A 26,976-nucleotide genomic window follows, 5' to 3' on the forward strand; every position below is an offset into this window, starting at 1 on the left:
CCCCCCCCTCAACCTTCTCTGCTCCAAATCCAAGCCTATCTAATCTCTCCTTATAGCTCCGATCCTCCATCCCAGGCACCATCCTAGTGAATCTCCTCCGTACCCCCTCACCTTCCTATGCTGAGATGACCAGAACTGCACACAACACTCTAGCTGTGGCCTAATCAACGTTCTGTACAGCGCCAACATAACCTTTTTGCTTTTATATTATATGCCACAATTGATAGAGGCAAGTGTTCCATATGCCTTCTTAACTACCCTATTCACCCTCTTTGCCGTCTTCAGGAATCTGTGACAATGTACCCCAAGATCCATCTGTTTGTCTGAGGTTCCGAGTGTCCTGCCACTCATTACATACTCCCTTGTCCTGTTTCTTCTTCCAAGTGCATCACCTCGCACTTATTCTTTTTTTAAAATGTTTTTTATTGAGTTTTCATATTTTATATCCAACAAATTACAAATTATTAGAAAAAAAAACACGCAAAAATTAACATGTATATTTACAGGTAAGCATCTTCATAATAACAACTATGGCCGCCCCCTTTAGCCGGCATACGTATTTTACATTCCCCAATATGGCACCTCACACTTATCAGGGTAAATACCATCTACCACTTCCCTGCCCATCTGACCAACCCATATATATCTTCCTGTAAACTACAACCCTCTTCTTCACTTTTAACCACCCTACCAATCTTAGTGTCATTTGCAAACTTACCAGTTCATCCGTGTTCTCATCTATATCATTTATGTATATATTATATACTCCAGTTATTCAAACAGCCTTCTACCACCACCCTTTGCGTCTTATTGCTAAACCAGTTTTGGATCCATCTCGACAAGGTTCCCTGAATGCCATGAATTCTATGTGTTTCAACCTTCTCAATCAGTCTTCCATGTGGGACCTTGTCAAAGACTTTACTAAAATCCACATAAACTGTATCAGCTGCACTTCCTTCATCCACACACTCGGTCAAAAAATTCTATCAAACCTGTTAGGCGTGACCTCCCTTTGACAAAGCCATGCTGACTATTTCTAATCAACCCACGCTTTTCCAAGTGGAAATTAATTCGCTCCTTCAAAATTTTCTCCAGTAGATTCCCGATCACTGACATGAGACTCACCAGTCTGTAATTCCCTGGTCTATCTCTGCCACCCTTCTTGAAAAGTAGAACAACATTAGCTGTTCTTCAGTCCTGTGGCACTAACCCCGTGGTCAGAGAGGAATTAAAAACTTGCGTCAGAGCCCCTGCACTTTCCTGCTTCGCCTCCCACAGCAGCCTGGTATGCAATTCATCCGGGCCTGGGAATTTGTCCATTATTAAGCCCGCCATAGCCTCCAATACCTCCTCATTTCCTATGTGAAACAGCTCAAGGTCCTCACAGTCACGTGTATGGTGGGAGCTTAAAACCCGCTGTTCCAACCTGGGCTGGTATCCCGTAGGGTCCTGGGCTGGGACTAGAGTACGATCAGTCACGGCAGCAGCCTTTTTTGTTACATTAATAAAAGGGTTTGGTGCTGGAAGCTTGTGTATGGTCAGTAATTTGTTTATTGCGGGCAGCCGAAGAGCTGTGCTGTTTGATACCGTCTAGCAGTCATTGTGACATCAGGCCTACATACCTGGCATCACACTGACATTGAAATTCAGATACCACGGGCGGAATTCTACAAGCCTTGGTAAATCCCACCACCGCTGTAGCCGGAATTCTCTGCCACCCGGGAATCGGCGGGGGCGAGGATCATGCCGCGCCTGTCGGCGGGCCCCCCACGGCGATTCTCCGGCCTGCGATGGGCCGAAGTCCTGCCGCTGTCAGGCCTTTACCGCTGACGTGGTTTAAACCACCTCTGGTGCCGGTGGGAGCAGGCAGCGCGAGTGGGCCCCGGGGTCCTGGGAGGGGGGGGGGGGGGGGCACGGGGCGATCGGGGGCCTGGCCTGCGATTGGGTCCCACCGATCGGCGGGCGGGCCTGTGCCGTAGGGGCACTCTTTTTCTTCCGCCGCCGCCACGGCCTCCACCATGGCGGAGGCGGAAGAGACCCCCTCCATCGCGCATGCGCCGGGGTGACGTCAGCGGCCGCTGACGCTCCGGCGCATGTGCGGACTCACGCTGACCGGCGAAGGCCTTTCGGCCAGCCCCGACGCTGGTCGGCAGGGCGCCAAAGGCCTTTGCCGGTGGTCGGCGGAGTGGGAGCCACTCCGGCGGGGGCCTGGCCCCTAAAGGTGTGGAGAATTCCACACCTTTAGGGGGGAGGCCCGATGCCGGAGTGGTTCTCGCCACTCCGGTACGCTGGGACCCCCTGCCCCGCCGGGTTGGGGAGAATCTCGGCCCCCATTACTCATTTGTGTGGTAGTTGGAACATCTTTTTTGGCTTGACAGAATATTGTGTTGGTGGAGAATACCATTTATGTTGTTATATCAGTTCTGTTCATAATGTGGCTCACTTACGAGTACTGGAAAGCACATATATTTACACACTGGGCCCTGTCCTTTGTATGCTTTGCACCTTTTTCAGCTAAAAAGCTTGGGGGACAGTCATTCCATGACTCCTTCCAGAATGGCAATATCCTGACCAATTGGGTAAGACCAATTTGGTTTAAGTTCCTGTTTGAACTTAAACAAAAGCTTGGTGGGCAACTATTTCCTGTTGCAATCTTCATGCCAACACCTCGACCAATCAGAACCCACTTGCCAACAAATCAGCACCCTCATCCAATGCAGTGTAAAATATTGCTCCCTTTGAGATCTGGTATTCTTGTAATTCTGACTTGTTGAGTGCAAGATGAAAATCTTCGACAGCATATTTCTTTTCAGCAATACTCAGATTCTGTACTACTGAGCAACTAATTGCACAGGGAGTGAATTAAAGATTGGTTGTTACACCTGGGATAAACACAAGAGCTGAAACAGTGAGCTTATAACAATATTTTAATTATTTAAAAAAATCTAGAGTTTTTTTTAATCATAAAGAAAAAGTCGTCATTCCACAAGTATAAAATTACTTTTTTCAGGACTGTGCCTATCCTTAGCAAACTGGTAGGAAAACATTCATAGCTCATTGAATAAAGTGACATTTTTCCTGGAGTTTTTATGGAGAGTAGTATTGTAAAAGTCGAAGCTCACATCAATTCAGTGATTTCTAATCGATTTACATCTGCAAGGACTTCAACAGCACTCCCTGTTTAGACCCTGGAGAATCACTGACAAGGGCATCTGGATTTCCACATCTAACTGCGCATTTGCAGATAGTGACAGTGGCTGTCAGCCTTGCAGTTGTCATGGTGGCGAACGCTGACAGTTTTGCCATCATTACAACCTTAAAGCCTGGACCAGTATGTATCAAAAGAATACCAAAATCAAATTACCCATTCTGTTTACAAAGCTGTAGCGAGCTGTCATATTAATGGATTATTTGTTGTTTTAAACACGATTAGCGTAATTGGAACAATACAGGGAATCAGAGCATTAATCATGCTGACATTCAAAGCGATTCTTGTGCAAATACTATCCGCACCTTATTAGTGCTTCCTGGATATTTACAGTAGCAATTTCCAAATGATGTATTCGGAGAAGCAGAGCTCATTTTTTGCACCTATTCCAGCAATGTTGCAACCTTGGGCTAAGATGCTCCACTGTGAAATCTGCATATCTCACCATTGGTGATCCCATTGTTGGTTTACGATAGAAGCATCGGAACACCAATTCAGCCCCTCGAACCTGTTCCATATTTCCGTTAGATTATGACTGATCTGCCTCTTGACTCTATCCCCTCCTCCTTGCTTCCTTTACCCTGAATACCTGTGCCGAACAAAAAAATTATCAATCCCAGTTTTGAAATTTTCAATTGGCTTAGCCTCAGCATCTTTGGTGGGTGGAGGGGGAGAGAATTTATATTTCCACTTCTTGCAGTACCTCAAAATGGCCTTTATCCAATTATGCAGCTATGGCTGTAGAGTAAAGGGTTAACACAGAAGCACACCCAATGCTCTGTAGCAATGATATCATGGGAAGTAAGAGAGACCCAGGAGAGAGCAGAAGCTCTTACCTCTTGTGGAGGTCCAGTAAACGTAAATACTTATTGTGAATAAATAGTTCTGGCTAAAAGGATGATGGACTCAAACAGCACAACTTTGGCAGATTAGACAATCCCCAAACTCCATCTAGACCCTCACTATACAACAAAACAATGCCCACTTGATCTCACAGGGTTGATGTCCCTGCAACTTTGCTGGTATGTCACATGGGGACATCAGCTCTCCATCTGGGTGTAAAAACTACCATTACAGAATAATCATTGATTGCAGAACCCGTCACTTTTTATTGCAATCTGTATAGATAATAGGCAGGTTAGTTTCTCAGGTAAAGCCTCTGAAACAGCAGCCCTTCTCTTCACAGGTGCAGAAAAACAATTTCACTGAAGTAGAATTTCCAGCACAGAAACGGGCCATTTGGCCCGACTGATCTGCCAGGGGCTCCAGGTTGATCTCCTGCCAATCTCGCCCTCTTCAACCAACAGTGGGCGCTATTTAATGCACAAAAATAACGCCCCATTTTAGGCACGCATAGTGGGGTGCCCGGCCACCCGGGAGGTCTCCGATTGCCAGGGAGAACCCCCCCCAGATGCTGTTACGTCTGATTCACGTTTGTGTGGACCAGTACTAAACAGTACCATGACGAGGTCTCCCAGGCAAGGCCTCTAGTTACCGGGCCCCAGGGAATCTGACATGGATATACTTAAATGAGCCTAATGGCTCACTTAAATATGTTAATCTGGATCTCGCCGCCTCACCCAATAACAAACGGCCCGCTTATGACCCGTTGGCAATTTTACAAGAGTGGTGTGAGGGATTCGGGTCGTTCACCTGCCCTTGCGACAATTGACATTCTAAAACTGGCCATTTCAGGGGCTCTTCCCACCTGCAGAACGGTAGCACAAGTGATTAGCACTGTGGCTTCACAGCGCCAGGGTCCCAGGTTCGATTCCGTGCTGCGTGACTGTCTGTGAGGAGTCTGCACGTTCTCCCCGTGCCTGCGTGGGTTTCCTCCTGGTGCTCTGGCTTCCTCCCACAGTCCAAAGATGTGCAGGTTATGTGGATTGGCCGTGCTAAATTGCCCTTCGAGTCCAAAAAGGTGAGAAGAGGTAGTTGCCTTAGGGGGATAGGATGGAAGTGAGGGCTTACGTGGGTCAGTGCAGACTCGATGGGCCGAATGGCCTCCTTCTGCACTGTGTGTTCTATGTTCCTGCAACATGCGGAGGAGGAAGCTGGGTTCACTCCTTGGGTTAATGACAGTTAATTACCCCCCCCCCCCCCACCCCCCACCAACCCTTGCTGCGGTGTCCTCGCCAGAACCTGCTGGAAAAACACCCTCCATTCACCCCCAAAATCTACCCTCCATCTGGCTCCAGAAATGGGGAATGCTATCGTCCTAACAGTGGCCACCACTCTTGGTGGCACCGCAGGAACCAGATAGCTGCTGTCCATTTCATTACCGAGCACTCTTCGAGGGGGACTTCCGCACCAAATGAGGACAGAAGTTTCAGTCAATGTTTTGAGCCAATTAAAGACCCTCCAAGTGCCAACTGGCTGCACGGGCAGCTGTCGAGTTAATCGCCACCGGGTGAAATGAAAAATTGAAATGAAATGCAAATTGCTTATTGTCATAAGTAGGCTTCAAATGAAGTTACTGTGAAAAGCCCCTAGTCGCCACATTCCGGCGCCTGTTCTGGGAGGCTGATACGGGAAAGCCCTGACCTTACGTAAAATTCTTCCCCATATTCCAGTAACATTTGGTGAGGGATGTGCTTCATTAGGGTTGACATCCTGGACCTTTATGCACAGTCACAAATATGAAAGGGAACCTAATCTGTTGCCAATGCTTTGCATTGGAACTAGATGCCAATCAATTCATATCCTTTCAAAAGTTTTGAAAATATGGAATTCAGGCAAGGCCAAGTGACAAGGCATCATATGTGGCTTTTTTGTTTGGCGAGAGCAGGTGTGGGTAAGGTGGGAAACAAAGTAATAACTGTTCTCCATTCCACAGGTGGAAGGGTTCAATTTGAAGGCCTTTTCAGATTTGGGGTACCCTTCCTTTTGGTGCTTTGCAGCTCTGGCCATCCCTCCCCTGCCCGGCCCACCCCACGATGCCATGATCACCCCCATCCCGACCCCGTCCAGGCATTGTCTACCCTCCCGTCCCTGGGACCCCCAGGACATATCTTGAAAATGACCTGGGACTTATTTGCAGGCAGGATGTTGCAGCACCTCTTCTGGCCACTCCACCGCTGTTCTTGTCAATCAGATTGTCGACAGCTCCCATGGGTTACTCCTTCCATGGGGTGGATGGAATTCCTGCCCACTGCTAGTCAATGCGCAACCAAGCATTAAGTGGAAGTGGGCTTCTAAGAATCAGTGAGCGTACTACGTGCCCACTCTCAAGATACCGAGCGCCTGGGCAGCACGGTGTCGCAGTGGATTAGCCCTGTTGCCTCACGGCGCTGAGATCCCAGGTTCGATCCCGGCTCTGGGTCACTGTCCATGTGGAGTTTGCACATTCTCCCCGTGTTTGCGTGGGTTTCGCCCCCACAACCCAAAGATGAGCAGGCTAGGTGGATTGGCCATGCTAAATTGTCCCTGGAAAAAAATGAATTGGGTATACTAAATTTATTAAAAGAAAGATACCGAGCGCCTCAAAGTTCTTCCCAATACATCTCAAAAACTAATGGATAGATTTCAACAAACTTGATACATTGAAAGAGTATGGCACATGGAAGAACTGATTGGTTTTTGGTGCTGATGCAAATCTGGATCTAGATCCTATCCGTTGTGAGATACAGTGAAGATTGCTCTTCTTTAAAATGTTGCCAGTTGTTTAATTTAGAATGTAGTTGATTGTTTCCAATTGTTGTGAATTGTCTCAGCCGCTGTAGAGCTGTTAGCCACAGCTATAAAAATATGATCAAAGTTTTCAGAGCAGGTTGTTGTATGTCAATTGGCCTGAAGCCTCTTTCGTGAGATGGAAGCTCTTGACAGAAAGGTGCCTTTATCAGCTTTCTAACTTACCTAGCATCACCCAGGCAGAGAAAAGCTTCAAGGAAAATTGTAATAATATTGAGCTAACACCACATGGTAGGGGTATGCATGCACTCTACTGAGTTCCTTCTTCACTTCTGTGTATGATCATGTTGATGATTTGGCTGGAGAAAATGATTTAACCTCTAATTCTCTCACTGCCTCACTTGAAAGTGGTGACTCATGCCAAACTAAGTTCAACTGTAACCCATTACTGATGAGGACAACCAAATAGCACACATTAGAGATTGTTATTGGAACCTCTCTGAGATGTGTGGCTCCACCTCAGATGTATTGTAGATGAATACTTTCATCAGGTCCTAATTGTGTTGAAAAGTTGAGATAGGAGAGATAAAATAAGAACAAAATAAATCAGCAAATTTCTGTTTATTTTTATTATGAAATGAAATGAAAATTGCTTATTGTCACGAGTAGGCTTCAATGAAGTTACTGTGAAAAGCCCCTAGTCGCCACATTCCGGCGCCTGTCCGGGGAGGCTGGTACGGGAATCGAACCGTGCTGCTGGCCTGCTTGGTCTGCTTTAAAAGCCAGCGATTTAGCCTGGTGAGCTAAACCAGCCCCTTATGGCCAGCTGCCTTCTTAAACCGCTACAGTCACTGAGGTGTAGGTCCACCGCAGTGCGGTTAGGGAGGCAGTTCCAGGATTTTGACCCAGTGACAGTGAAGAAATGTCGATATATTTGCAAGTGAGGGTGGTGAGTGACTTAGAGGGGAAGCTCCAGGTGGTGGGTTCCAAGGTATCTGCTGCTCTTGTCCTTCTATATGGCAGTGGTCATAAGTTTGGAAGACCTAAGCAGTCTTGGTGAGTTACTGCAGTGAATTTTGTAGATGGTACACACGGCTGCCACCGTTGGTTGGTGGTGGAGGGTTTGAATGTTTGTGGAAGGGGGAGCAATCAAGTGGGCTGCTTTGTCCTGGATGGGGTTGAGCTTCTTGAATATTGTTGGAGCTGCACTCATCTCGGCAAGTAGTGAGTATTTCATTACACTCCTGACTTGTGCATTGTAGATGGCAGACAGACTTTGAGGAACCAGGAGATGAGTTACTCATTGCTGGATCTAGAATTTCTCCTACTCTGGTAGCCACAGTATGTATATGGATCATCCAGTTCAGTTTTAGGTTATTGGTAACCCTCAGATGTTGATAATGGGGGATTCAGCGTCAGTAATGCCACTAAATGTCAAAGGGTGATAGTTAGACTCTCTCTTGTTGGAGATGATCATTGCCTGGCACTGGAATGGTGCGAATATTATTTGCCACTTGTCAACCTAAGCCTGGATATTATCCAGGTCTTTCTGTATTTTGGACATTGACTGCTTCAGTATGTGAGGAAGTTGTGAATGGTGCTGAACATCGTGTAGTTATCAGCAAACATCCCCAGTTCTGACCTTATGATAGAAGGGAGGTCATTGATGAAGCAGCTGAAGATGGTTGGGCCTAGGGCACTACCCTGAGAAACTCCTGCCGTGATGCCTTGGAGCTGAGATTATTGACTTTCAACCGCCACAACCACCTTCCTTTGTGGCAGGTACGATTCAACCAGCGGAGAGTTTCCCCCCTGATTACCATTCAATACAGGTACTGACAGAAAAACACATTGCAATATCATCGACCTCACTGAAGGTTTGTTTGGTTAGTTTGACTGTAAACTATGGGCTCGATTCTCCGTACCCCACGCCGGGTGGGAGAATCGCGGAAGGGCCGGGCGAATCACGCCACGCCGCCCTGGCACCTCCCGCGATTCTCCCGCCCCCCCCAAAAATGGTGTGTCGCGTTTTTAGACAAGCCGCTCGGAGAATCGCCGTTCGCCGTTTCTCACGGCGACTGGCGATTCTCCGGCCCGGATGGGCGGAGCGGCCTGCCGAACCCGACCGGTTCACGCCAGCGCCAACCACACCTGGTCGCTGCCGGCATGAACAGCGCGTGACCGCTGTATGTGGGACCTGTGGGGGGCGGAGGGAGGATCGAGCACCACGGGCGTGCTCAGCAGATGTCTGGTCCGCGATCGGTGCCCACCGATCGTCCGACCAGCGTCTTTAAAAGACGCACTCTTTTCCCTTCACCGCCCCGCAAGATCAAGCAGCCATGTCTTGCGGGGCAGCGGAGGGGAAGACGGCAACCACGCATGCGTGGGTTGGCGCCGGCCAACCTGCGCATGCTTGGCTGACGTCACTTCGGCGCCGCCGGTCGCATCATTCCCGGCGCGTTGCTTTGACGCAAGCATCATGGCCGGGCCCTCGGGATTCACGCGCCGCCGCTCCTAGCCCCCTGGGGGGGGGGTGCAGAATAGGGGGCGAGGAGCGGCCTCCGACGCCGGAGTGAAACACTCCGGGTTTCACTCCGGCGTCGGCTGTTTGTCTCCCTTTGGGAGAATTGCGCTATATATATTTCAAAACCTAATGGGCAGATTTCAATGAACGGTAGTGTTTGGTCAAAGAAGAACTGATTTAATTTTTGTTGAAGATCTTGGGCTGGAATCTCCGCCATCGGGATGCTCCATTTTGCCGGCAGCCCGGGGGTTCCCCGATGGCGTGGGGCTGCCCCACAATGGGCAACCCCATTGACCAGCTGGCGGAATCGAGCATCCCGCTGGCGTGCTGAACCAGAAATATGGCGCGGCGGAGAATCCAGCCTCTGGATTCTGGGAATTTTTTAAAGGAATCGTCAACACTGGGACATGGGCAAATTGACTTTTTTTTGGAATGTGATGGTTTTATGAGGATTGGAAGGTTTTAAGAAATTGGATTATGAATGTAATGGGCAATTTACGGTTAAAAGCCTGGGATAAATGAGGTCAGTGCTGGTAGGAGTCAGAGAGAAAGACAGAACCATTACGTAATAAACTGAAAGCTCTGACATGGCAAGCCTAGTGTGGGCATGAGAGGGCAGCTTTCTTTCCCAGTGAGATAGCTTGATATGTGATAATATTGAAAAACAGAGCAGCCTTCTAAAAAGAACAAAGAAAAGTACAGCACAGGAACAGGCTCTTCGGCCCTCCAAGCCCGTGCCTACCATGCTGCCTGACTAAACTACAATCTTCTCAAAGATTATCTGGAGACAAGTGAAAGACTAAAACAAGTCAAGCGAAGCAGCCAATTGAAGACCTTCAGACAGAGTAAGAAAGGATTCTCATAAGAGCCAGGATTTGCTTTGTGATGCAAGTATCACTTTCGGATCTGCTATTTTGAGCTTGGTTGCGAGCTTTCTGTGTATTTTCGTGTTGTTTTATAGTAGTTCTAAGGTGTATAGGTGCATTTTTCTTCCTGAGTTTGAATTAGAAAGTTTAATATTGTTATTCATAATAAACTTTTGTTTTGAATAATGACCAAGCCCTATTTCTTCATACAATCACGCCTGGAGCTAATCGATCTTTCCACACAGTTCTTAAAACCTAAAATAAAGTACTGGGGTTTTCGATCCAGAATCCTAGCCACTTTTGGGGTCCGGATGGGGACCCTAACAGTTTTTAAAAAAAATTTAGAATGTTGTTGATTATTTTGGAATATTGTGAATTGCCTCAGCTGCATTAATGTGATCACAGTTTTCAGAGCAGGTTGTTGGATGTGGATTGTTCTGTGAGATGAGGGCTCTAAATAAAAAGTTTTTTTTTCAGCTTTGCAGTGGAGTCACATTTTAAACCAAGGTTTCACACCTTGCCTGAAAGGCTGCTTTTTCAGTGGTGCAGTGATCCCTCAGTAACACGCTAAAGTCTCCGGTGTGGCTCTTGAGCTTTTCTGACTGAGAGGTGGGATTGCCTATGACCAGTTAACTACACAGGGAGCATGTTAGGGGAAATAAAATGGTTAAACATAATATTGACCATAACCTAAATGTTAACAAATTAATGTTTACTGCCTGTGGTTGAAATTACTTTCCCTATGACTTTAAACACAATCTTTTATCCCAAGGTGTTCAGACTGCCTTTAAAACTGAAAAGACTTAGATTTTCACCTTCTACCCTCAGCAATCCTAGATTTCACACCCACTCTTTCTAATAGAAAGCAGGCTGGCGAGGGCAAAGATGAACAACCCTGGCCAAAGTAATTTCATCTCACTGCGGTGAGCATTGTGTGACTTCTGAATTTCATATTGAGGCGGAATGCTATGCAGGTCACTTCACCCTATCTGATTCAAGCACGATGTATGAACTATTGTTAGTTAATAAAATCGGACAGATGAGATTACAGTTCATAGCACGGCGTATTGAAAAACATTCTAGCTTTCTGTCTGATTTTTTTTTTCTTCGCTGGCATTTGCTGTATACCTGCTGGTGACCACTTTTGTGAGTTAGGATAAAATCACTCTGAAGAAAAATTGTATGAAATGTGAGTAAAAATATAGCGTAGAAAGTCGAACGATGAAACCAATGTTCTTTCATTCATTGTGCTATTTACTTTTTTTTCTAGATGATTTTGGTGGCAATATTTTCGGAAACTGGCTTTTTTGATTACTGTGCTGTCAAGGTAAGTGCAACAAGCTTTATTTCCCTCAGCTCTGATGCGAAGAGCCAAACAATTATCCTGATGCCCTATAGGATTTATTTGTTAGCCTGAGCATTCAACTGTGTGTTGGGTGGGATGTTAAAATGTTCTGTCTCCAATTCACCCTCAACTTGGCCAGAAGGAACAACTGGGGAAAAGTGCTCTTTTAAAAAAAGGAAAATTCATTCATGGCTGGGCCAGCATTTATTGGCCAGCGTTTAAGGGCCTAACAGCCCTTGAACTTGAGTGCTCGGGAAAGCCCCAGTTGGAGTCAACCACGTTGCCATGGATGAGTCACATGTAGGCCAGACCATGTCGGAGGATTTCCTTCCCTGAAGGACATTAGTGAACCAGATGGGCTTTTCCAACAATTTCATGGTCATTCCAGATTTTTATTGAATTCAGTTTTCACCATCTGCCATGGTGGGATTCGAACCCAGTCCCGAGAACATTACCCTGGCTGTCTGGATGACTAGTCCAGTGATAGTGCCACCGTGGCATCACTTTCCCCTTGTATACCTGACAATGGAACTCTTAACTCGGACCAGTCTCAGTTTTTTCATTAATGGAGGTGGCATAGTTGCATGGGTAACAAATCCTCTCTCACAAAATAATTGGCTATAATGAGTCTGCGAACCTCATAATTAGATCACCATTTTAAATGTAATCTTGGATTAATTAATTTTCCACATCTCAGGAAATCTGCTGGCCAACTATGTGAGGACTGCTGGGTCCTGGGTTAAGTGTCTTTCCTGCTGGATCTAGTTAACTTGTTTCACCAATTCCACCACCACAACCAACCCTATCTCAGATTGTACACACTCCTGTGCTTTTGATCTCCTCTGTGAATCTTCCAATCTTCCCCTGAGCCCACTCTATCCTCCAAATCGTCTCCATAAGGCCTCCTAGCTGCACCCGCCCCTCGATTCTTCCTGATTTGCCCTCCCTGACCCTTCGACCTCCCCCTGATTCGCGCCTCCTCTTGTCCAGCTCATACCATGACCTCCCTCTGCTCTAACCTCCGTGATCTTTCTTGGCTCCAAATGTGAATCTTCTTCCCCCCCTCTCCCCCCCCCCCCCCCCCCCCCCCCCACCTCCCCGCCCCGCCACCACATTGTGCAGGTGTCCCTGTTCTTCCTTGGCTCTAGACTATGATCTTCCAAACCCTCTCTCCATCCCCATCCCCTGGCCTCTCTGATCTCCGCTTTCTCTCTGCTCCTCAGCCATGGTCTGGTACTGAAGGCCTATCTGCTGAGTAGCTAGCCTGTGGCTGGGATGCAAAGACCAAAAGTACCAATCAGTTCTCGCTATTAAGTTCAGCGGTACCTTTGGGAAAGCTCTTTTTCTCAATTTCCCAATGTGAACTCAGACCCCTCATTCACTCCCTGAGTTAGTATGCAGACCGAAGAATGGTGCTCCGTATTTAAAAGAGCATTTTTCACATTTGGGCGGGAATCTCCGACCCCCTGCGCCGGAATCGTGCCCGGCGCGGGGGCAGAGAATAGCCATTCACGCCGGAAATCTGGCGCAACGGCGCTTCCGCGATTCTCCGCAGATCCGCAAGGCGCGCATGCGCGGGTGATGCGGCTTCTGTTGGGGGCCGTTGAAACCGGCCCCTGCGGTGAGTCCTGCCGGCGTGGTACACATGTGGTCCCACCCGGCAGGACCTCGCCGTTCTGGCTGTGGGGCCCGTCCTGGTGTGGGGAGGGGGGGGATCCGACTCCGGGGGGGGGCGTCCTTCACGGTGGCCAGGCCCGCGATCGGGGGCTACCGATCGGCGGGCGCGCTCATTCTGGAGGGGCCTGTGTTCCTCCACTCCGGGCCCCTGTAGGACTCCGCCATGTTGAGCGGGGGCCGATGCGAAGATGCCGCCGGGTGCATGTGCGGCCGCGCGGGCGTAACTGCAGGGCATGGCCAGTAGCCGGAGCTGCGGGACACACACGGGGCCCTGCTAGCCCCCTTGAAAATGAAAATCACCCCGGACCTTCGAGGAAAAAGTCCGGAGTGATTCTCGCCCGTTTTCCGGCAGGCGTGGGGATTTAATCCCCAGAAGGGGGAATCCCGCCCATGGTCTTTGTTTAATTCTGGAGACATCCTCTACAAGTTGTCAGGAAAGCTCACACTAATGTTTAAAGGTGATTTAGGCAGTAAATCTGTGAACCTTATGCGCAGCAGTTTGTTTTAACCATCCGCAATTGGAGAGATGTGAAACTTGCTCGAGTGGATCTATTTATTGGCAAAGAAAATTCAGATATATTTGGTCAAATGCAGGAGTTTATTATACTTCATTACGGGCAGCATGATAAAATGTATGAATACACACTTGCATCGTAAAGTTACATGGCTACACATCATTACTAAGTCATAGTGCTGCAAGTAGCATGCTCTGCCCAAGACCGCAGGAAACTACAAAAGGTCGTGAATGTAGTCCAGTCCATCACGCAAACCAGCCTCCCATCCATTGACACTATCTATAATTCCCGCTGCCTCAGAAAGGCAGCCAGCATAATTAAGGACCCCACGCACCCCGGACATACTCTCTTCCACCTCCTTCCGTCAGGAAAAAGATACCAAAGTTTGAGGTCATGTACCAACCGACTCAAGAACAGCTTCTTCCCTACTGCCATTGGACTTTTGAATGGATCTACCTCGTGTTAAGTTGATCTTTTCTCTACACCTTGCTATAACTGTAACATTATATTCTGCAGCCTCTCCTTCCTTCCCTATGTACGGTATGCATTGTTTGTACAGCATGCAAGAAACAATACTTTTCACTGTTTACTAATACATGTGACAATAATAAATCAAATCAAAAGTAGTTTGGCACAGTCAGTTTTTTCCGACGTACGTGTGTATAATCAAGACAAACACTTGACTAATGCCGAACTGTAGTGTGCAGAAAGATGGATTTGGAGCAAAATAGATGAGGAAGAAAGATTGCAAAAGGATTGTAGACCCAAGCCTCACTGAAGGGCGAAGATAATGATGCAAAATAACCAAATTGAATCATGGGAAGAATTTCTGAACAATATTTATTGACATGTTTCTGAAATGAGCTTGGCTATATTTGAATAGCACTTGGGATCACCAGCGTTACTCTTTTCTGATTGTGTGAGCTGTGTTTCATAAACGAGGAACAGCTATAAAGCATCTACCTCAGGGAACATAGCTGTGAGGTATTTGTTGCACAGTCCCTGGTGAGACATTGCCCCTAGTGGCTGGAAATTATATGTTGCACGGGATTTGAAGCGGGGAGGGTGGGACTTCCTAGCTGTTCGACATCAATGTAGAAATCGCCATTCACAATACCACAACCTGCATTTATATTCATCTTCTGTACCGTTAGGATACCATAAAGCACTTTAGGGATTATGATGGCCGGGATTTTCCAGTCCTGTCTACCATGGGGCCGGAAATTCCCGCCCGTAGTCAACGGACCTTTGGCTGGGCCATCAAATTTTCCATCCCGCCCACGATGCCCGCTGCAACCATAAAATCCCGGCCTTTAAAAATGTAACCATAGTAATAATGTCGGAAGCGCAACAGCCAATTTGTCTACAGCAAGGTACCAAAAATAATTGTATTATTGTTGGCTGAGTGACCAATATTGGCCACGACACCAGGAGGGAACTCCCTTGTTCTTTTTCAAATAATGTTATGAGATAAAATTGAATTGGGTCTATTACTGGATGTGGGATTGCAATGCATGACTGTGCCACGTCCAAGGAAGTGTACAAGATATCTCACAAACTTCCTGCTGCCTGATTGTGATCTGCAGCGTAGTGCTAAATGTCCGCTTGAGTGGCTGCATGCTCAGCAGGGCTGCATGTTTGTGCGAAACGAGTACCAATTGAAGCCAGCTTGCAGTTCTTAAAGGCAGCCTGCATCTCTTAAAGGAGCATGCCTTCTGGCTGCAGGAGGTGGTGAAAATGTCTGTGAAAGTGTTTCTCAGAAGGAAGCAATCTCCCCATAAGGGGCGAGGAGGCCCTTCAGACATACATGGAAAAGGGAGTTGGAGCATTGAGCCTCGGAGTTCGATGAAAGGAGCCCAGCCCCGAGCACTTGGATTCAGTGCCACAGAAAAATGTTCAATGACCTCACATGAATGGCCAAGGTCAGTGAAAACATCTTCAAATGCCATCTCCTACCACCAGTAACCTCACAATGCATTAAACCCACATCATTCATTATCAACAATCTCTAAGTCTAGATCTCATGCCAAGCATTCATATGCTCTACCTCATCGTCAGACACTACTGCTGCAAGTTTCTCACCCACATTTCATGGTTTCCCCATGCTACCAGCTATTCAGTCAAACGCATTACAACATGTTCACTGACACTTTATCCTCTCCCTTGCAGGAGAGAGTATCAGAGAACATAGAACATAGAACATAGAACATAGAACATAGAACGATACAGTGCAGTACAGGCCCTTCGGCCCTCGATGTTGCACCGACATGGAAAAAAATCTAAAGGCCATCTAACCTACACTATGCCCTTATCATCCATATGCTTATCCAATAAATTTTTAAATGCCCTCAATGTTGGCATGTTCACTACTGTTGCAGGTAGGGCATTCCACGGCCTCACCACTCTTTGCGTAAAAAACCCACCTCTGACCTCTGTCCTATATCTATTACCCCTCAATTTGAGGCTATGTCCCCTCGTGCTAGCCACCTCCATCCGCGGGAGAAGGCTCTCGCTGTCCACCCTATCTAACCCTCTGATCATTTTGTATGCCTCTATTAAGTCACCTCTTAACCTTCTTCTCTCTAACGAAAACAACCTCAAGTCCATCAGCCTTTCCTCATAAGATTTTCCCTCCATACCAGGCAACATCCTGGTAAATCTCCTCTGCACCCGTTCCAAAGCTTCCACGTCCTTCCTATAATGAGGCGACCAGAACTGTACGCAATACTCCAAATGCGGCCGTACTAGAGTTTTGTACAACTGCAACATGACCTCATGGCTCCGGAACTCAATCCCTCTACCAATAAAGGCCAACACACCATAGGCCTTCTTCACAACCCTATCAACCTGGGTGGCAACTTTCAGGGATCTATGTACATGGACACCGAGATCCCTCTGCTCATCCACACTACCAAGAATTTTACCATTAGCCAAATATTCCGCATTTCTGTTATTCTTTCCAAAGTGAATCACCTCATACTTCTCCACATTAAACTCCATTTGCCACCTCTCAGCCCAGCTCTGCAGCTTATCTATGTCCCTCTGTAACCTGCAACATCCTTCCGCACTGTCTACAACTCCACCGACTTTAGTGTCGTCTGCAAATTTACTCACCCATCCTTCTGCGCCCTCCTCTAGGTCATTTATAAAAATGACAAACAGCAACGGCCCCAACCAACAGCTGACAGGCCTGGCTGCATCTACTCTACTCCTTGGAGGAGCTGGTATTCGGGAATTATTGGTGTGCCTGTCACTGAGGCCGTTGCAACCCCTGTTGCTGAAACCACCCATAGATAGTTTACATAGAACATACAGTGCAGAAGGAGGCCATTCGGCCCATCGACTCTGCACCGACCCACTTAAGCCCTCATTTCCACCCTATCCCTGTAACCCAGTAACCCCTCCTATCCTTTTTTGGTCACTAAGGGCAATTTATCATGGCCAATCCACCTAACACGGGGAGAATGTGCAGACTCTGCACAGCCGGGAATCGAACCTGGAGCTGTGAAGGAACTGTGCTAACCACTATGCTACCGTGCTGCCACAACAAAACCACCTTTTCATTGACCACCTGTGAATTTCACAATTCCCCAGTTTCTGTCCTTCAGATTGAAATTGATGTTGAAAATCAAGCCTTGCTTTGTGAACCAATTCAAAATTATCTGCCATTTCTGCTTCCAGTCTTGTAGTTTTAACTCTTTGATCTTCCACATAAACTCTCGCTACTGCAGGAAGTGAATCTTTAAATTCTTCCAAAACAGTTGTTCTCCGTAGGACGTCACACGTTTGGTCTATTTTTAATGTTCTTATCTACTTATCAAAACTATTTTGTTTAATTCTTTTGAGTTCTATATCTGACCTGGTTCTTTCCTTAGATTTCTAAACCTTTGTCTGTAGGCTTCTGGCATTAGTTCATATGCACTTAATATGGATTTCTTCACCTCATCATAATCCCTAGATACTTCCTTTGATAGTGAGGCAAATACTATCCACATGGTCTTTGGCCAATTCAATTGATTAGCCACTTTCTCAAATGAGATGAAAAGGGCTTTCACATATTTCTCATCAAATCTTGACAATGCTTGAATATATTTAAATATATCCCGACTAGGTTTTTAACTGGGAAGTATTTCTTCTTCGTCTAGACCATCCTCAGCTTCTGCCTTTTACTTCAACCTTTTCAGTTGATGTTCTCCTTGCAGTGCCAGTTTCTGAAGTTCAAATTATCTCTCTCTTTCCTTATAACTTTTTTATTTTGTTAATCTTTCCATTTCTACCTCAATCTTTCTCCTTTCCATTTCCTTTTGAAAAGCCCTCTTTTTCCTTTCCTTGTGCCATTGCCAATCTCTCCTTTTCCTTTGCTTCTATTTCAAATTCATAACAGGGGCTGGTTTAGCTCAGTTGGCTAGACGGCTGGTTCATGATGCACAGCGAGGTCAGCATCGCAGCTTCAATGCCCGTACCGGTTGAGGCTATTCATGATGGCCCCACCTTCTCAACCTCACCCCTCATCTGAGGTGTGGTGATCCTCAGGTTAAAACACCACCAGTCATCTCTCCCCCTCAAAGGGGAAAGCAGCCTCTGGTCACCTGGGACTATGGCAGTGTTACTTACTTACCATTTCCAATTTCTTCACTTCTTTTTGTACTTGAATTCTAGCTAATTCCAATGACTCAGACTATGACTCTGGCCAATATAAATACTGAGCTATGGCTTGTATTATCTCCACCTTCATCACCCCTTTAGATAAGGTTAACTGCAGCTTCTCCACCAAATCCAAAGGTTTTGTTTTAATCTCCCTTTGTAAACAATCTGACCATACTCAGGAAAGGTTTTGCAACTGAAAGAGCCATCTGCAATCACTCCCTTTCAAAACGTGAAAGAATGTAATCATTCCACAGACACTCACGGTCTTTAAGTTCAATAACCCCAAGCCAAACAAGGAATTATACTTAAGATCCTGGATGAGCCCCAATTTTACTATAATCCCAGACTAGACCACAACAGTGGCTCAGCTACTGGACCGAAACCGCAATATTTTAGTTTATTTTGTAAGACTGTGCAGAAAGAATGATTCACTTCAGGAGTGAGTGCATGAAAAAATAGGATATGGTATTTTAAAACAGAACTTTATTATGAATACAATATTAAACTCTTTAACTTCACAATTGAAAAGAACAGTTACAGTTACCCCTTAAACAATCCTACTCAATTCCCCATTAAACTAAAAAAGAAACATACAGCTCTCAATTCATCTTAAAATCAGCATGTCATTGCGTAATATTTGCTTTGGAGAACAGATTTGGCTCCTGTTAGAGCCGCTTCAGACTCTGGCTGAATATCTCCAATAAACTGGCTCAACTGGCATCTTTCAACGTTTTCCTTGTCCTCAGACAAGACTGCTCTGCCTTAAATACTATTACTCCTTTTATAACTATCCTACTGGGATAAAATTGTGGACTCACTGTCAGCCAGATAAGAATTCAACTCCAAAGCTTTCTAAAAATGTCTGTCTGAATCCCTTAGCAATAACATCATCTCCTGAAGCTGAAAATCAAATTAAGTCTTCAGGTTTAACTCCCCAGGGACTTTCCGCAGTCAGACCACAGTGTATTAGCCCAGACTGATAAACACATTCCTCTGGTCAATTTCATCTTCTGGCTCCTAAAAGCTCCCATGCCCTGCAAAACAAAATCCTTTTTTACAAACATGACCACTGCAGTCAAACACCGATAACCCCAGACCTTTAACCCTGAAATTGCCCCAATATTTAGAATCCAATATTCCGGAAATCCTCCATTTGTCATAATGGAGCAACAACCATAATGAATCAGCACAGTTAGAAGAGGGTCAATAGGTGGCTAGATAAGGAATTAACAAAACAATTACTGTGCAGCTGCCGAAAGGGCAAGATATTTGTCAAAGAAAACTATTCTACAAACAGAATGGTGATTGCTGACAAGTGAGACATGCTGTAGAAACATTTACCTTGCATTCACCAGGACAGATAAACGACGGTCAAATTTCAAAAGAAGCAACAATTTATATTACATGAAAAAAAGAGTTCGGATTGGCTGGCATGCCAACTCTGGTCAAAGTGATGCCTTGGAGAATGCACCAGCATAATGCCTCGTCCAATGAGTGTCGACTCACCAACAAATAAGAAATCTATTCCCGCGCAGCACAAATCGTTGCCCCCTTTGAAATTTGGCATTCTGGCATCTGTCCTGTTGCGGGCAAGATGAAAAGCTTTGACAGTATGTCTCAGAGATTGTGTATAATGAGTTTTTCTTGAAGGTATATACAACTTGTATCGGAAAATCATCGAATCAAAGAAGAACTGCAGAGTAAAAGGGTATTGCATCCATTATGCCTGTGCCAACACTTTGAAAGAACTATCTAATTGGTCCCACTCCTCTGCTCCTTCCCCGTAGACCAGAACATGTTTCCTTTCCAAGTAAATATTTTATTCCCTTTTGAGGGTTACTATTGAATCTGCTTGCACCATCTTTTCAGGCAGTGCAGATAGAATCATAGAATTCAATCTGCACTGCAGGAAAAGATGGTTCAAGCATCATAACAACTCACTAAATAAATAAAAAATCCTCTTCATCTCCCCTCTGATTCTCACATCAATTATCATTAAATCCGTTTCCTTTGTTTCCTGACCCTACCAACAGTGAAAAGAGTTTATCCTTATTTACACTATTAAAACCTTTTCAAAACATTGAGCACCTACCGACTCAGACAGTTGAACCTGGCACTTTATTAAGCTGTCAATGTGGATCAAGGGCCACCATTGATGCAGAACACAGGATATCAACCCCGACTCTCCCCCGGGATGTAGACAGTAAATTGATCAATAGCCTGCTCGTTTATATAACATTTTCTTTCAATCACAGGTATTCGGGTACAGTTCAATCCTTCGGAAGGAACCATGGGCAAGGCTTGGCATTCTACTTTCAAGTACAGTAGTGCCTGTAAGGGAAACAGCCTGGCAGGGGAAACGCTCACTTCATATTCCCTTTCTAATCGGGCAAAAATCCCACTCTACTTTTTGCTGAATATGCAGTTCATTCTCTCATGATGAGATCTGTTTCCACATTTAAAAAAATCCCTTTGAAAAATGTCATTACTTTTTCTTTGTCTCTCAGTTAATTTATCATTCAGCGTAACCTTCCATTTCAGTTATCAAAAGGATGGTTCAGAAGATGCATTTTAATTCAATTTATATTGCGCCATCATCAATATAAGAGTCTGCTTTCTTAATGGACAACATTAATTTGAAAATATCTTCTCACTAGAATCAAAAGTTTTAAATTGCTTATTGGTGAAAGAAAAATAATACTGAACAATGGAAGCGACTTCTTATTTTCCACCCAAACAGCATTTAGAGCCATGGGTTCTCACTGCCCCCATCTTTAAACATGGTCATCTTGGACTTAGAACTGCAAAACTCTGGTAAACTCAGATGGGTTAAATTTCCTGGGTTCTTCCAGGGTTGTCAGAACGTTGCTTAGCATCATGATGATCTGTATCAAAGGAGAGGCTTCAGACTCCCCTGGAGAAGGAAAGACTGAGATCGGCTTCCATTAAGGTATTCAAGATCCTTCAAGGCTGTTTGTCACACGATTACAAGAAAGAGGAGTGGGAGTAGGCTGGTTTAGCACAGGGCTAAATCACTGGCTTTTAAAGCAGACCAAGGCAGGCCAGCAGCACGGTTCAATTCACATACCAGCCTCCCCGAACAGGCGCCGGAATGTGGCGACTAGGGGCTTTTCACAGTAACTTCATTTGAAGCCTACTTGTGACAATAACCATCTTCATTCAGGGCGAGTGTCCCTGGTAGAACTCAAACTCAGCACAGCCTTTGCCAGTCGGCCTTTAGCAAGAGGGAGAAGGAATGGGGAAGGAGTGGGCCAAGGATATCATCACTCTGGACAGGCTACCCATACGTGTATCATCAGAGCCCAATTCCCCTCAGAACAATCCCCATAACACTGCAAATCTCCACTTTTCCATTCTTTCTGCTACAGATCATCGCAGTGACCTTATGGTCAAGAATCTGAAAAAGAAAGGTAGCAACATGACCATTCCAAACCAACTTTATCCATCAGCTTTTCCAATAATTCATACAAATCTAAACTCAGCAAGTCAGTAACATAACAAGGTCAGAGGTAGGGATGTTCACTGATGATTGCACAATGTTCAGCACCATTCGTGACTCCTCAGAAACTGACACAGTCCATGTCCAAATGTAGCAAGACCTGGCCAATATCGAGGTTTGGGCTGACAAGTGGCAAGTAACATTTGCATCACATAAGTGTCAGACAATGACCATATCCAACAAGAGGAGTTCTAACCATCGCCCCTTGACATTTAATAACATGACCATCACTAAATCCCCCAGTCACCAAATTCTGAGGGTTATCATTGAACAGAAATTGAACTGGACTAGCCACATAAACACTGTGGCTACAAGAGTAGATCAAAGACTAGGAATTCTGTGGTGAGTAACTCACCTCCTGACTTCCCAAAGCCTGTCCACCACCTACAAGACACAAGTCAGGAGTGTGATGGAATACTCCCCACTTGCCTGGATGAGTGCAGCTCCAACAACACTCAAGAACCTTGACATCGTCCAGGTCAAAGCTGCACACTTGATTGACATCCAATCCACAAGCATTCACTCCCTCCACCATCAATGCACAGAAGCAGCCGTGTGTACTGTCTACAAGATGCACTGCAGGAATCGCCAAGGCTCCATGGAGAGCGTGTTCCAAACCCACAACCTCCACCATCTAGGACAGGGGCAGCAGATGCCTGTAGAAACACCATCACCTGGAAGGTAGCCTCCAAGTCACCAACCATCATGACTTGGAACTATATTATCGTCCCTTCACTGTTGTTGAGTCAAAATCCTGGAAATCTCTCTCGAACAGCACTGTGGGTGTACCTGCACTACATTGGTTCAAGAAGGCAGTTCATCACCACCTTCTCAAGGGCAATTAGGGATGGGCAATAAATGCTGCCCTAGCCAGCGACACCCACATCACATGAACGAATAAAGAAAAACTCACTTAAAGTTGTGGTTGCTTTCCTGAAAAGCATGGCATTAAGTGAAATGGCTTGAAGTGAATCATTGGTTCCGATAGGAATACATTTAAAGCCAGAGATAGGTTCCTTCAGACATTTGTTACCCAAAGAAAGTAAAGTACAAGTTAGCATACTGTACCATTCAAGTGCTGCACTGTGCATTGCAAAGTAACTTGCAAAATCAAATTCATCGCCAAATGCAAAAGAAAAACAGTATTGTATAAAAACATAAACTTACCAAAGGGGTACAAGTATTGTATTCATTCTTACGTCTTCCATTACTTTCGACCTTGCAGTTACCTTTCCCTGGCCTAGTGCTCCTATGCAATGTTATCCCCGTGGCTTTGGCATGGCTGGTGAACAGCTGCTGACTTTCACTGGGGGGAAACCACAGATGGCTTTGCAGGATGCTTTCAGCATCCATGTTGGTCGCATTGCAAGTCTGCGTGGAAAATAGCAGCAAACGTATGATCTCAGTCTGAGCTTCCACTGCAGCGCTCAAATAGACGGTGGCTTTAGCCTGTGCTACAATGGAAGCTGAGAAATAGGCCATCACAAGCTGCATCACCGGTGAGTCTGCAAGTGTTCTCATAGAGTTGGCCAGCTTTTGCATGCTGCAAAGGAAGAGCTCCAAGCTCTGTGCCAGGTTGGAGCCAGACTCCTCCATGTTCACCGCGAGTCGCACCTGGATTGCTGGCAGGCCCGCACCAGAAATGCACCCAGTGTTTCGATGTGCAAATCCATCGGCCTTTTCCTGTCCCAGCGAGATAATCATCTTAAATTTGTCTGTGAGTTCAGCCAACTTGGGGGGTGGGGACACACACACACACACACACGCACTACCCTTTTACCACCCAGCTTTGCCACAGTTCCATGTGTCATGTCATTCACTACATACTGATCCCACCTCTACCTTAGACACAGGGCTGATATCGGAGATGGCGACTGTGAGGGTCTTGTCAAGTGACGGTGCTTCTTCATCAGATACCTGTTCTTCTTCTGCTCCTTCATCATCTGGTTGGCCAGGTAGAAGGTGTTAAGTATCTGAAAATGTAAATGCGGAAGCCGGGGAGGGGGTGGGTGGCTTGTCGCACCATTTATAGACTTCATCCCAAATTGCCGGCTGACGTTGAAGTGGAATCTGGGAAAGTGAGTAAAGGCAGGAAAATATTGTCGAACCTGGGTAGTTCGACATTTTCATCACCTCCTGCAGCCAGAAGGCATGCTCCTTTAAGAGATGCAGACTGCCTTTAAGGACTGCAAGCTGCCTTGAATTGGTGCTCGTTTCGCACGAACATGTAGCCCTGCTGAGCACGCAGCCACTCAAGCGTACATTTAGCACTACGCTGCATATCAGCGTGGAGGGCAGCATGGTAGCAACGGCAGCATGGTAACACAAGTGATTCGCACTGTGGCTTCACAACGCCAGGGTCCCAGGTTTGATTTCCCCGCTGGGTCACTGTCTGTGCGGAGTCTGCACGTTCTCCCCGTGTCTGCGTGGATTTCCTCCGGGTGCTCCGGTTTCCTCCCACAGTCCAAAGATGTGCGGGTAGGTGGATTGGCCATGCTAAATTGCCCTTAGTGTCCAAAAAAGGTTAAGTGGGTGTTACTGGGTTACAGGGATAGGGTAGATATGTGGGTTCAGCAGGGTGCTCTTTGTAAGTGCTGGTGCAGACTCGATGGGCTGAAAGGCCTCCTTCTGCACTGTAAATTCTATGATTCTAAGATAAGGAGAGTGTGCCTCAGAGTAAAAAGGAAACTTATGATATTGGAAGAGAGATAAGAAACTTAAGTGTCATAAAGTTGGACATGTGGCGTTGCAGTGTTAGTGGCTTATGGAAATTACTGGAAAAACAGACTTGGTAAAACGGGATAAGCCAGTGGGATTTATTAAAGTGGGAAGAAAAAACAGTGACCCAGTGGAAGAAGTGCTACAGGGTGTACAGCTTATTCAGAGATTGTTGGATAAGCAGGTACCAGAACTTTTTAAGGATGTTATTTGTGAGGATAAGGTTGACTTGTGTGCACCAGAGAGAGTAGGTAAGGATAGTAAGACCTTAAAGAATACAGGAGCAATTAAATCTTTAATGGTGAGAGGTAAGGAGAGATGTAGCCTGGAAGAAGTACTTCCAGAAAAGGTGGTAATACATGGCGAGAGCAGTAATGTATCTCTATGTGAGGTAAGGTTACTGAGTGTTATTCCATTAGAAATAATGTATTACTGAGAAAATGGAGACCTGTACGTATTCAAGCTGATGAGAAATGGGCAGAAGTTCATCAAGTGGTGTTATCGTTGGGTTATAGAAAGGAGGTTTTGCAGGTAGCGCATGAGGTTCCAGTAGGGGATCATTTCGGAGTAAGGAAAACTTGAGCAAAAATACAAAAATATTTTTATTGGCCTGGACTGCATTCAGGTGTAGTTGAATTTTGCCGTACATCTCACACATGTCAAGTAATAGGGAAAGCTCAGGCAATAATAAAACCAGCACCTTTAATATCCATTCCTGCATTTGATGAACCTTTTACTAGGGCCTTAATTGACTGCCTGAGACCCCTGTGATTCTCCCCGTGACTGTGTGGGTTTTCTCCGGGTACCGGTTTCCTCCCACAGTCCAAAGATGTGCAGGCTGGGTGGATTGGCCATGCTAAATTGCCCCTTAGTGTCCAAAAGGTTAGGTGGGGTTACTTGGTTACGGGGATAGAGTGGAGGTGTGGGCTTAAGTTGGATGCACTTTCCAAGTGCTGATGCAGACTAAATGGGCTGAATGGCCTCCTTCTGCACTGTAAATTCTATGATTCTATGATGGGTGGGATTCTCCGTCCTGTCGCACCCGTTTTCTGGCAGTGGGATCCTCCGGACCGGTAGATGGCCAATAGGATTTCTCATTGTGGGCACCCCCACACCTTCGGGAAATCCATGGGCGTGTGTGCGCTGCCGGTAAAGCGGAGGATCTCGCTGATGGAGAGTCCCGCTGGATATCAAACTTGAAAGACCATATGGTCAGGATTATCCAGATGCCTGGGATAAAGGAATGTCACTTGTACTATTTGCAATTAGGGATGCAACTAATGAATCAACTAAAGTTCAGTCCTTCGAACTGATTTTTGGTCATGAGGTGAGAGGACCACTTAAATTGATCAAAGAGAAATGGGTGAGTCAGCGGTCAGTCCAACAACATAGTCTCCATGCTTCAAACTTTAGGGAGAGATTAACTAGGCCTGGTTAGATGGCTAGAAAACATTATAAATTGACACAATATGGAAGAAAAAAGTGGCAGACAAGAAATCAAACATTTGTAGTTTTGATAGTGGGAAGAAAGTACTGGTATTTTTACCAATGGTAGATGAACCATTAAAAGCAAGACTTAATGGTCCTTATCAAATTGAAAGAAAATTGAGTGAGGTGAATTATTTGGTGAGGACGCCAAGAAAACTCCCGTGTGTCATGTTAATACACTCAAAATGTATATTGATAGAGAAGGTACACAATTATTTTTTTCCAATTAAGGGATAATTTAGGGTGCAGACCTACCCTGCACATCTTTGGGTTGTGGGGGTGAAACCCACACAGACACTGGGAGAATGCGAAAACTCCACACTGACAGTGACCCAGGGCCAGGATTCAAACCTGGGTCCTCAGCGCCTCAGGCAGCAGTGCTAACCACTGTACCATCATACCGCCCAACATTTATGTTAGTAACAATTTATCTGTGACAACTGTATACACAGGCCATAATCCATTAAAATTCTGGGACAAATTAAAAAATCAAAAGACTGTTCGGGTGTAATTTATTGTTACAACCGTTTAATTTATGTATTCTATATGTGGAAGGAAGAGAAAATGTGATTGCTGATGCTTTATCACAACTGTGATGTGTGAGAACACTAAAAAGGTCGATAATCATGTTTGTGTTTGCCTTTGTAAAAATGTTAAATGATGTATCTTACAGAGTATAAGTTGCATGTGATGATAACAAATGTTTAAAGTAAAAAAGGTTTTAGAAAAATGAAGCCATCTGTTTATATTGCTGGTTCTTTTAAGGAGGGAGGTGTGACTAATGGAGGATTTTAGGAATAATGGATTCTGAAAATTGGGGCAATTTAAGTATTAAAAG

At 45.7% G+C, this 26,976-nt stretch overlaps 1 protein-coding gene across 1 annotated transcript in view; it reads left to right on the top strand.

Moving 5' to 3' along the window:
• oca2 (oculocutaneous albinism II) overlaps positions 1 to 26,976 on the top strand; it is a 559,961-nt gene that overhangs the window by 241,394 nt on the left and 291,591 nt on the right. Inside the window, exon 12 of the mRNA XM_038818856.1 lies at positions 11,499 to 11,555. Within this exon, the coding sequence (XP_038674784.1) occupies positions 11,499 to 11,555 (57 nt within the window). The remainder of the gene's footprint in view (positions 1 to 11,498; positions 11,556 to 26,976) is intronic.

This window comes from Scyliorhinus canicula, chromosome 14, assembly GCF_902713615.1.
Source record: "Scyliorhinus canicula chromosome 14, sScyCan1.1, whole genome shotgun sequence".
NCBI lineage: Eukaryota > Metazoa > Chordata > Chondrichthyes > Carcharhiniformes > Scyliorhinidae > Scyliorhinus > Scyliorhinus canicula.